General features: G+C 46.4%; 1 protein-coding gene across 1 annotated transcript in view; it reads right to left on the bottom strand.

The window, feature by feature from the left end:
* The window catches only part of LOC119410209 (zinc fingers and homeoboxes protein 1), a 14,005-nt gene extending 6,888 nt beyond the window's left edge, over positions 1–7,117 (bottom strand). The window contains exons 1-6 of the mRNA XM_037677119.1: positions 6,852–7,117; positions 6,320–6,753; positions 5,823–6,026; positions 5,506–5,721; positions 5,210–5,374; positions 2,983–4,182 (exon numbers count right to left, since the gene is read on the bottom strand). Coding sequence (XP_037533047.1) covers positions 2,983–4,182; positions 5,210–5,374; positions 5,506–5,721; positions 5,823–6,026; positions 6,320–6,753; positions 6,852–7,059 — 2,427 coding nt within the window. The 5' untranslated portion in view covers positions 7,060–7,117. The remainder of the gene's footprint in view (positions 1–2,982; positions 4,183–5,209; positions 5,375–5,505; positions 5,722–5,822; positions 6,027–6,319; positions 6,754–6,851) is intronic.
* Positions 7,118–12,429: the final 5,312 nt, after the last annotated feature.

A 12,429-nucleotide genomic window follows, 5' to 3' on the forward strand; every position in this document is an offset into this window, starting at 1 on the left:
ATCTCCTCTGTGGTCCACACTGCACTCAACCACCTGGAGCAGAAAAACTCTTACGTCCGTATGCTCTTTGTGGACTTCACATCCGCCTTCAACACCATGATCCCCCAAACCCTGATGGACAAACTATCCACACTAGGACTAAGCACCTCCATTTGCAACTGGGTACTAGACTTCTTAACAAACAGACCACAGTTAGTGAGGATCCACAACCTCTCCTCCTCCACCATAACCCTCAACACTGGCTCTCCTCAGGGATGTGTGTTGAGCCCCCTCCTGTTCACTCTGCTCACGTATGATTGTGCAGCTACCCATCCAGGCTGTCACATTGTAAAGTTTGCAGATGATACAGTGGTGGTGGGATGCATCACAAACAATGATGAGTCCAGCTACAGGCAAGAGGTGGAACACCTGGAGAGCTGGTGCAAAGAGAATAACCTTCACATCAATGTGAAGAAGACAAAGGAGATGATTGTGGACTTCAGAAGGAACAAAAACATCTACACCCCCCTGAACATAAGAGGATCTGCAGTGGAAGTGGTCTCCAGCTACAAGTACTTGGGTGTGCATCTGAACAACCTCAGCTGGAGCAACAACACCACCACCCTGATCAAGAAAGCTCATCAGAGACTCTCCATCAGGTGGCTGAGACGAGCTGGTCTGGGAAGCTCAGTCCTCACCTCCTTCTACAGGTGTGCAGTGGAGAGCATCCTGTGCTCCAGCATCAATGTGTGACATGGAGGCTGCACAGCTGCAGAAAGAAAAGCTTTGCAGAGAGTGGTGAAGGCTGCACAGAAAACTGTTGGAGTCAGTCTCCCCACCATCACAGACATCTACACCTCCAGATGCAGGAAGAGGGCCACCTGCACCTTGAAGGACCCCACTCACCCAGCACACACACTTTTTGCCCCACTCCCCTCAGGAAGGAGGTTGAGGAGCATTAAGTGTAGAATCACTAGACTGAGGAACAGCTTCTACCCTGAGGCTGTTAGACTCATGAATCTCTAACTAGAATAATCACTGTGAAAAACCACATCATGTTGCTGCTGATCTGTTTCATGTTGCTGCTGATCTGTTTCAATGTTGATGTGTTCATGCGTGCACATCTGCTCACAGATTCATGTTCATGTTTGTGCTGATGTTCAATGTTTTATGAGTGCTTAGTGTATATTTAGTTGATGTTTTTCTTAGTTCATATCTTAGATGTTATTACTGTTTTTCTTATACATTTTATTGTTGGATGTAACTGGGACCCTGTGTACATAATTTCGCTCCACCACATGTACCACATGAGGTGCGAATGACAATAAAAAATCTCTGACTCTGACTTCTACAAAGAACTATCTGATGCTGTTTGGCCACGCTCTCACCTGCCACAACCTTACAGTCCCCAATCTCCCTCAGGTTTCCTCTTCTACACAGAATGTAGTTGACCTGCATACTCCTTCCTCTACTGTTATAGGTCACTCTGTTCCTCCCTCTTCTGGAAATAAGTGTGTCAACACAATACAGCCATTTCCATTCTCTTGGCAAAATCCACAAACATCTGTCCTTCCTGGTTTCTTTCCTTGACACCAAACCTACCCATCACTTCCTCATCCCCTCTGTTTCCTTCACCAACATGTCCATTCAGGTCTGCTCCGATCACCACTCTCTCCTCCCTGGGAATACTCTCCATCACTTCATCCAGATCTTTCCAAAATGTATCTTTCTCCTCCTCATCACATCCAACCTGTGGAGCATAACCACTGACGATGTTTAGCATCAGACCTTCTACTTCTACCTTCAGGCACATCACCCTATCTGACACTCTTGTCACCTCTACTACATTCTTTGTCAACTCCTCCTTCAGGACCATCCCTACTCCATTTCTTTTTCTATCCACATCATGATAAAACAGTTTGAACCCTGCTCCAATGCTGCAAGCTTTGCTGCCCTTCCACTTGGTCTCTTGGACATATAAAACATCTACCTTCCTTCTCTGCATCATGTCAGCCAGCTCTCTACCTTTGCCTGTCATTGTCCCCACATTTAGAGTTGCCACCCTCAGTCCTACATTCTTGACTTTCCTCTTCTCCCTCCATCTCCTGACATGTTTCCCTCCTCGTGGTCTTGAACTAACAGTAGAATAATTTCCGCCGGCACCTTGTTTGTTAACTGTGATGACCCTGTCAGGTGACTGACTGAGCTGCTGCAGTGACAGCTCTGTTGAGCAGAGTGCAGCAGGTAATTATTGGGAACACCCGAGTTGCTGGCTCAGCCCAGTATAAAGAGGGAGGTGTTGTGTTGCTCAAAGGAGAAGGACATTAGGCCGTCCTCTCTCCTTGCTTGCTGGTCTTCCTGGGGTTATGTTTTGTCTTGGTTATGCTGATTTGTCTGGATTTAGTTTGTTTTTGGCCTGGTCTGCTTGGTTAGTTTATTTAGTTAAGTTTGCTTGATTAGATTACTTGGTCTGGTTTTGGTTAATTCAACTCTTTTTTTTTTTACAGGTTTGAGCTTCTCCATCTGGTCATCAAACTTGCATTTTACAATAAACATTTATAAAACCATATTTTGTGTCATCTTCCCTCTTTTTTGTCGCAACCCCAGAGCTAGGTTGTGACACAACTTCTGTTGTGATTTGGTGCTGGATAAATAAACTGAATTGAATTGAACAGCACTGGTGGTGGTTGTAGTTAATTCGGGTCTCGACCGATCAGGTATGGTGTCGCTTCCATGAACTCGCATTATAGTTTTGGAAAAAGTGTTTTTATGTCAGATGCCCTTCCTGACACAACTCTCACTGTTTCCCTGGGCTTGGGACCAGAACCAGAGATACTTGTGCTTCCACTAATGTGAAACTTCAAAAATAAAAAAAATCATTGTTGAGTGTCTGAAAGTATAAAGACAATGAGGTACATTTTATGTATCATCTTACTTTTATGAACCAAAAGGATAACAGGTCTCTGGAGCTACAATAAATGTTTTTAATAAAAACTTTAGTACCTGCTCATAGCTCATGTTGGTTTTGGTGACAAGCTCATCCAGATCTTGCTCGTTGAGAAAGTGGTGCTTCAAGTAGTACTCTTTCAGGATTTCCCTCCCAGTCTTGAATTTCTTAGATGGAGGTGATCTGTGAACATCTGTGCTGGAGGAGGATGAGGACCTCTTGGACTGCCTCTTGTTTTTGGAACGCCCCCATCCACGGTTCCGACCGCGTCTTTTTCGACTGCCGCTGCCACCTCCCATTTTATTACCAGCGCCACTGTTTGGTCCGCTGACGTTGCCACTTTGGTACTGAAAGAACCACTTCAGGTTTCCATTTTTCCAGGAGTACCGAGAGTCGCCGAACCAGCTGACGATGTAGTGTCGAGGGAGGCCGGTCTCCTCTGACAGCTGATCGTACTCCTCCGGTGTGGGCCACTGCGTTCCTACAAAAGCACTTTTCAGAATGTGGAGCTGCTCAGGAGACTTTTTAGTTTTTTCCTTTAGGTCTTTCTTCCTGCTGCCGGGAGGAGTCTGACTCCCCTTTCGAGATGAGGAGGCTGATGGAGGAGAGGTGGCTGCTCCTCCTGTTTCTTCTCCGTCTCCTGTCTTTGCACCCTCTGTCTCCATTTTCCCTCCCTCTGAGGATTCAGGAGAGGAAGCGTTTACAGCTGGAGTTTTTCTTCTCTCAGTGAACCAGGCATCGAGCTCCCTTCGTGTCAGTTTTGTCTCGGTCCTCAGACGGTTCAGCTCTTCATCTGATGGATCGCTGCTCTTCTCGAAGCTCTCTTCCAGCACCACCAGCTGCTCAGGCGTCTTCTCCTTAAACTTCTGCAGAGTAAAGTCTGGGAAAGGGTTCCACGTTTTAGCTCGGGTCTCCTTCTCCTTCACAGGGGGAGTGTGTGGAGGATGAGGAGATGTGGGGGTCTCATCACTCGAGTCAATAACAATGGGGATGTTTGCAGCACCGCCCCCTCCTCTGCTCCCTCCATTGTGGAAAACAATGATGTGGCTGTTCTTGGAGTTGCGCTGGTTGTACCGAGTGTCACTGAACCATTTTTTGATCTCGCCTTTAGTCAGGTTGGTGAGTTTCATCAGCCGAGCAATCTCTGCATCTGTGACAAAGTGGTTTTTCAGGTAGCTGGCTTTCAGCTCTGCCAGCTGCTCTTTGGATTTCTTCGGTCGCATGCTGAATGCATCAGCACAGAGGGCTGAGTTCTCCTTAGGCAGAGAGAAAAAGTTATCTATTAAATGTTTCTGCTGCACCATTTTACACACTGAAGCAACTAATTGACTACAAAGTAGGGATGCACGATACTGGATTTTTGGCCGATATCCAATATGTTAAAACTTATCTGGTCGATAACCAATGCCGATATTTTTTATATACGTTCCTTTGTTAGAACATAGCCCTCTTATTTAGGCTTATTTGCTACAAAACTTGTGTAACAGAAGTAGAGCTGGTGACATATTCAGTAAGAGCCATATGATATACATAGCATTTTAGCTTATATTAAATGAAAAGTGTTAAATGTTATTATTAGCATTAGTCACCTGTGATGCTGTCTCACTTGTGGAGGCTTGTTCCAGGTTCCTAGCTGCAGTGTGGGATCCTTTGCACTCATGTGCATGAAGGACAGACTTTTTAAGTTCAAAGTTTTTGTCTTTTCATTGTGCCTTAAGACTAATCATGCTAATGGGCTAACATGATGTCCAAATGTCTGTGGTAAAACTCACCCAACAAGTCGTGCTATCAGCTATTAGCTTCTCAATGATGTCGGAAATGACGGCTTGTAACTCGGGTAAGGTTACGTCGGAAAAATATCTCCGACTGTGGACGATGTAGTGAGGCTCAATGTAGTCCATAAATCTTCAGAATCCGACAAAAAACCCTTCCACACCACCAACATTTTGACTTTGTCCTCTCCACCGTGATCAGATCATGTAGGCACACGTGACCTCATCACGTTGTGCAGCCGCTGCAGGCATCCTTGTCACTGGGTTGTCATACAAAAACAGCGTCTTTTATATTGGCGAGTTATTTTGATGGAATGGCCGATGTCCGATATTGAACTTTAACGCTAATATCGGCCGATACCATGCCGATAATATCGTGCATCCCTACTACAAAGTTCTTCAAACATTGATGTGTTTGTAAGTACATTACATAAAAGTGGAACACACACACACATGGTTATTTTGTGCTGAGCTGAATGAGGTATAGAAATCCTAAACTTTATGTCCCAACCTGTGGAGACAGAGATGGAGGCTGGACTGTGGTGGCCCGTTTCAGTTCACTGTTTGCCAAAGTGGACTGACAGGAAACTCTGCTGGAGCTCTGAGACTGACTGGGCAACCCTGCCACAGTCAATGTGATGGGACTGGTCACTGGAAGAGTCCCCCCTGGACCAACCTACAAACAAAAAGAGAAGAAATTCTGATGTATAAAGTGCTCTGATGTGGTTCTGTTAACATGATCAGTGAAATAAAAGTCAAAAGGCAGTCAGCCCGTAGAAGAGGTAGAGAGCCACATATTCCACCTGCCTGTGTAAACACAAGACCAGGCTGGCCCACAATCTGACAGGTCTGCAGGATGGACTGCAGCCCGTTAGCAGCAGCTGACAGCTGGTGTGCAGGGATGACAGTGATGGTCTGTGGCACCGTGTGCACGGTTCCATTAAACTGTTTCCTCCTGGCCTCCTCCACTTCCTCCGGAGTCCAGCTGACACCATGCTTCAGTCGCTGGGCTGAGAACCACACCTGAGCAGGGAACACTTTGACGTAAGTCTTTTGTGAACACAGATATTAGCTTAATAAATAAACTAACAATATAAACAAATGAGTCCCAATAACATCTTTACCTTGATCTGTTCCTCTGTGAACTGTGTCTGTGATGCCAGGCTGCTGATTTCTGCCATGGAGGGGTAAGGGAACTTCCTGTAGGTGCTGCTCAGGAGGGGGTTGGTGTCCATAGCTGCGCTGTAAGAGGGGATGCTGCTGAGGGGGATCAGAAGCTGGGGCTGAGCTGCTGCTGGGTTCTGCTGGGCCTGAAAGGCAGAAAGCACCTGGAATAACAAAACACAGCGAGAAAAATGGTGAAGAACTCCAGCTGCTGCAGACCAAAGGAAACAAAGTGATGAGATGGATTCAGTGTTCCTGTCTACTGAACTGTTCGTGAACATCCATCAGCTGTAAGGCTGACATTATTACTAAACTTAATTATCGCATTTTAATTTTCCCAGATCACTCAGCAGGTTTTAGTTCTGTAGGCTGCTGGTAAATTTGAGAGCTACTTTCCCCATGAGGTTTAAAATGGTGTTCCACTGGAAAATGCACTAAACAGTTACCAACTCTGTACCTGAGCCAAGCCCGCAGGCAGAACTGTTGGGTTTAAAACTGACGTCTTTCTGTGTTGCTCTGACGGGGGGCTGACCAGGATACCCCCTCCACCGAACTTCATGGAGTCATGCAGTAACATCTCCACAGGCGTCATCGGTCCTAGAGGGGCTTCAATGGGCTCCTGCTCTCCACCCAGCTCCCCATCACCTCCTCCCAAACCGTCTCCTGTCTCATCTGCTGATTTCAGGGACACGGGGATTCTCTTGGGTTCAGATTTGGTCTTCATCTTCATGATGGGGGTCTTGCTGAGAGAGATGGCCGAAGCTGCAGCAGGGTCCTCCTCAGGTGAATCGCTCTGGGGTTCCTGGTTCTGCTGATCCTCAGACGGATCGACTGTGCACTGTGAGGGGCCAACGACTTGGCTATCTTCAGCATCACAGATACTGCCTTCATCTGCAGTGAGGATATTAACAGTTAGGTCTGGGACATTCAGGATTTACTCCAAGGCTTGATTTAAATCAGAAAGTTACACAACAGTGTGAGAGCTTGACCTGCGTCTGGTGGAGTGGGGACGACTACAACAGCCTGATCGAGCTGCTCTGGAGTCGGCACCGCCTCACTTCCCTCCTTCCCCTTGGTCTCCTCATCCCCTGCCTCTTCCTCCCTTGTCCTTTCAAGTTTCTCCTCCACAACTTCCTGCTGCACCACATCAGAAGACAGCACCATGCAAGGTGTGGTGGACTTCCGGCGGCTCGACATCTTCAAACTCTTCCGCTTGTGAAGAAGAAAATCTTTGGAAGAGCTGCTGACGTTCACATACTGCAGGTAACGAGCTCTCACGCTGATCTTTGTGTTTCTGGTGGAAGAATCGAGAGACATACACAAAATAAATCATTCATGTAATTATCATCCATCCATCCATTTTCTTTACCCGTTTATTCCATTTTGGGTCACGGGGGTCGCTGGTGTCCATGTCCAGCAATCACTGTGCGAGGGGCGGGGTACACCCTGGACGGGTCGCAAGTCCATCACAGGGCCACATAGAGACAAACGAGACAAACAACCATTCACTCTCTCACTCACACCTAGGGACAATTTAGAGTTACCAATCAGCCTAACATGCATGTTTTTGGTCTGTGGGAGGAAACCGGAGCACCCGGAGAAAACCCACGCATGCACGGAGAGAACATGCAAACTCCACCCAGAAAGGCCCCTGGACAGGGGTTTGAACCAAGGACCTTCTCGCTGAGAGGCAGCAGCTCTACCAGTTGCGCCACCGTGCTGCTGTAATTATCATACAAGATTTAATGTTCAAATGTACAAATGTTTTAACTTGCAGCAATTTGTGGCACCAGAGATCAGCCAGTGTACAGTCCACCAGTAAATATTATCAACATTAACAAACAAATACATTAACAGGGCGGCTGTGGCTGAGTGGTTAGAGCAGTCGTCCTCCAATGAGAGAGTTAGGGGTTCGAATCCACCAGCAGTCACATGCTGAAGTGTCCCTGGGCAAGACACTAAACCCCTCATAGCCTCTGATGTGTGTCCCATCAGTGTATGAATGTGATCTAAAGCTCTGATTAGTCTCATTAGGATTATTTGATCAATTAGCTTTGTAGAGATCTAGCAGAGTGCTGTGTGAATGAGTTAATGAGGCACAGATTGTAGTGGAAAGAGCTTTAAGTATCTTGAAATAAGATAGAAAGGCGCTATATAAGTACAGTCCATTTACCATTTACCATATTTGATAATTAAAATATCTATTTTACAGAATGCACTTTGCTAGTAAAAAAACAAAAATAAACCTTTTTAAAATTTTATTTTAGACTGGTTTCTAAAGCATTGAATGTAAATCCATTTATTCAAATGTGATCAGTTGTTTTATACTGTGTTGTTTTCATATATTAATTTAAAAGGGTTTTTTTAATTCCTCCACTGATGTTTGAAAATAATTTAAAGCATTTGACGCTTCTGTGCTTTGTGTCAAAATCTAAGTGTTATTTTTAAAGCCTAAATGATTATATGGAAAATAAAACAACATCAGTGTTCAAACCAAAGTTTTTGCTTAGAGAAAAAGACCAGACCCCTCAGAAATTATCATAAAAACATCAGAACTTACAGAGAATATTAGTGCTCAGAGTAACGGGGATGAGATATTTTGCTAACGGACCGCAAAAAAACCCACACACACACACACACACACACACACACACACACAAACACACACACACACACACACACACACACACAAAGCACAAACAGGCAATTAGATGACACACATTTTGCATGACAGAGGGCAATAAGAAACCATTCCAACATGTATACCAAAATAATTTAACAATATCTCATTAAAAATGGCTGAACATGATTCCATTAATTGTAGGCACAAACAGTAGTCAGTCAGTCTGGGTCCCTGCTCAGCCACCACAGCACACCTCTCCTCCTCCTCCATCACACCTCTCCTTGCTGGAGGGAGGTGTCAACAGGAGCTTCAGGAGGCAGAACTCCTCCAAGGCGGCAGGGCCTGACTCCATCTCTGAAGCACTGCACCAATCAGCTGTTTGTCTAGTTCATGGTCATTGAAGTCATGCCACATGCAAGACCTATTCAAGGACTCCACCATTACTCCTGTCATGAAGAAACCATGCAACACTGGACTAAATGACTACAGACCCATCACTCTGACCTTGGTGGTCATCAAGTCAATGAAGTCAGATCCATTAAGGACTCCCCCAGGACTCTCTGCACTTTGCCTACAGAGCCAACAGGTCTGTTGGTGATGCTCACCATGGACCTCCAATTCACCCTTTAGCATCTGGACTCCCCAGCATCCTACGCCAGGATTTTGTTTTTCAGCTCTGCTTTCAACACCATCTCCTTTCTGCTACAGGACAAGCTTCTCCAGCTGAACAAGCCTGACTCCACCTACAGGTGGATCACAAACTTCCCGTCTGACAGGAAGCAACACATTAAGCTGGGGGGGGGGGGGGGGGGGGTTCAGACCTTGTATCACCGGCCCTAGATCCCTCCAAGGCGGTGTTTTCTCCACTCCCCCCTGTACACCAACTCGTGCACATTCAGAAGTTTGACAGAGCAATCTGTCAAACTCATGAAGTTGCCGATGCCCCCACCCTCATCGGTCTCTTCTCAGATAAGATGGCTTACAGGTGGGAGATTGACCATCTGGTGTCTTGGTGCTGGGCGAACAACATGGAGCTCCAAGCTCTGAAGACAGTGGAGATGACAGAAGAGTTTACAAAGAGCATCTGCCACCTCACTCCGTGTGACCCCACAGCCATCTCTGAGGAGTCCCCCCAGCTCCTGGGAACCATCATCATCCGGGACCTCAAATGGGAGCAGACCAGCAGCTCCCTCATCAGAAAGGGTTAACAGAGGAAGTCCTTCCTGCAGCAGTGGTAGAAGTTCAACCTGTCAAAGTAATTTATGGTGAACTTCTACACTGCTGCCACCTCCTCGATCCCCACCTCCTCCATCACTGTGGTAAACTGCTGGCACCTCCAAAAACAGAGGCAGGCTGCAGAGCATCATCAGGACTACTGAGAAAATGACTGGCTGCAACCTGCCATCTGTGCAGGACCTGCACTCCTCCAGAACTTTGAGGCAAGATTGCAGATGACACCTCCCACTCCAAACACCCAGTTTGAACTACTCCCCTATGGCAGGAGGCTGCGACCCATCAGTACCAGAACCTCCTTCCACAGAAACATGTTTTATGTCGACTGCTGCAAACCTCATCAACAAGGCCTGGGTTCTTCAGTGACAGACACCCCCACCCCCCACCATGCACAAACCTCTGTCTAGTCAGAGCTTTTATCGGCATGTATAAATGTTTATGTACATTAAATTCCATCCATTATCTTTACCCGCTTATTCCATTTTGGGTCACGGGGGTCGCCAGTGCCCATGTCCAGCAATCACTGTGCGAGGGGTGGGGGACACCCTGGACAGGTCTCCAGTCCATCACAGGGACACATAGAGACAAACAACCATTCACTCTCCCACTCACACCTAGAGACAATTTAGTTACCAATCAGCCTAACATGCATGTTTTTAGTCTGTGGGAGAAAACTGCAAACTCCACCCAGAAAGGCCCCCCGGACCGGGATTTGAACCGGCAACCTTCTCGCTGAGAGGCAGCGGCTCTACCAGCTGCGCCACCGTGCTGCCCTGTATGTGAATGTATACATTTCAAATGTTTGCATAACATCCAGATCTCAAAGCAAATTCATTGAATGTGCAAATGCACAAGTGAGATGTAAAAGTTATCCTGCGGCTCATGACAGAACATGTTTATTCATCTACAACACATGCTGTCATCAATATGCAGCTGCAGACACATATTGTCTAACCATGCAGCCCAGTTAGGACACAAGAGAAGATATTAATTCAAATGAGCATGTTCAGTTTACCGCCACTACAAAAAACTGATTCAACTTAAGAAGTTTCGAAAAATAAATAATGTCTAAAAATCTATTTTGGAGACAGTTTGACAAAAACACTATTATCTAATTACACGGTACTCAGTGGACATAGTAGGAAAACAAGGACTGTTTAATAAATTTTAAAAAGATTAAATAACAAAACCTGAATAACTTTACCGACCATTTACATTGTGGCCCGCCTGACCTGTTTAGAAGAAACACTGGAGACGTGTCTACCTGCACAGGTGTATTTACCCTGAGACAGCAGTAAAACTATCCCCTAATGTCGTTCGTGTATTGTTACTTTGTGAGGTACAGTATCTGAACCAGCTCGACGGAATGTGGAGACAGCAGCCATTTTGTTATTAAGCAGCCATAACGTGATAATGTGAGGATGAGTGATTCGGCTCCACATGAACTGGATGAGGGGAGCTAACAGCGCTAGCCCGGCGGGCGGAAAACTCCTACACAAATGTGCTGTCTGTGTCGCTACCGGGCGAGACGAAGCGACGAGGGCTTTCTCTCCGGGTGTCGGCGGCACAGCCCTTCAGGCTCTCTCTGGTGGCGGGATGTGTGGCTCTGTCCTCGGGCTAACCATTGAGCCGCAGCCCGGCGGAGCGGCGGCAGCACACGGACCGGTTTAACGGCCGCAGCTGTCGGTTAACGATGCTGACAAACACCGGACATCTCAGAGCGGGCCGTTTATCAGCAGAAGCGGGTCTTCATTAACCTCCCGACGTCTCACAGACACTTCGCTGAAGAAACTTATAACAGAACCGTCGGTGCGGAGCTCTTTTCTGACCCAGTTCTCTGATATCTTTTATCGGTTGATTTTTTTTTTTCATCAAGCTGCGTCATTATTCGATGTATTACGTCGTGACGTCATCCCACGGCGACTTTCCACACACAAATAAAGTGAAAAATCTTAAATGTGTCTACTTTTATACTGATGCAAAGTGCATTTTGGAAAAGTTCCGTTCATCAGTATTTGTGCAGAGAAAGGCTGAGTGTTGGGGAAATGAGCTCACTGGGTCGAGGTTCGGTTCCGATCCTGGCTTCGTCCTGTCCTTAAATGACCCGCTGGGGTGCAGGAGCTACTTCAGGACAAGCTGCTGCTGCTTCAGTCCAGGTGCTGCAGCTGCTTCTCATTAACCATACCATACCAATTTATTTATATAGCACTTAAAACAGTAACAAGGCCAACCAAAGTGCTGTACAAAAGAAACAAACATGCACAGCAGACAGGAAAACATAAAATAGAAATACAGATACAAATAGCAGCAGAAGCTTAACTAAAATGTCCAACAGAGTAGAGAACAGACCGGACCAAAACAAATCACAACGTGTTAAAGGCAAGCGAATAGAAGTGGGTCTTCAAGCGAGACTTAAAGACTGAGAGTGAGGGAGCCTGCCGGACACTCAGTGGCAACTCATTCCACAGTCGTGGACCTGCGACAGAGAAAGCCCTGTCACCTCTGAGCTTACGACGGGTTTCTGGGACTGAGAGAAGCATCTGGTCTGCTGACCTCAGAGAGCGCGGTGGGACATATGGCTGCAGAAGATCAGTGAGATAGGATGGGGCGGAACTGTTCAGTGATTTAAAAACATACATGAGAATTTTGAATTGGATCCGAAGGTGAATGGGTAGCCAGTGCAGGGAGGCCAAAACTGGCGTGATGTGCTC

Source organism: Nematolebias whitei, chromosome 5 (assembly GCF_014905685.2).
Source record: "Nematolebias whitei isolate Nwh7 chromosome 5, NemWhi1, whole genome shotgun sequence".
Classification (NCBI taxonomy): Eukaryota; Metazoa; Chordata; class Actinopteri; order Cyprinodontiformes; family Rivulidae; genus Nematolebias; species Nematolebias whitei.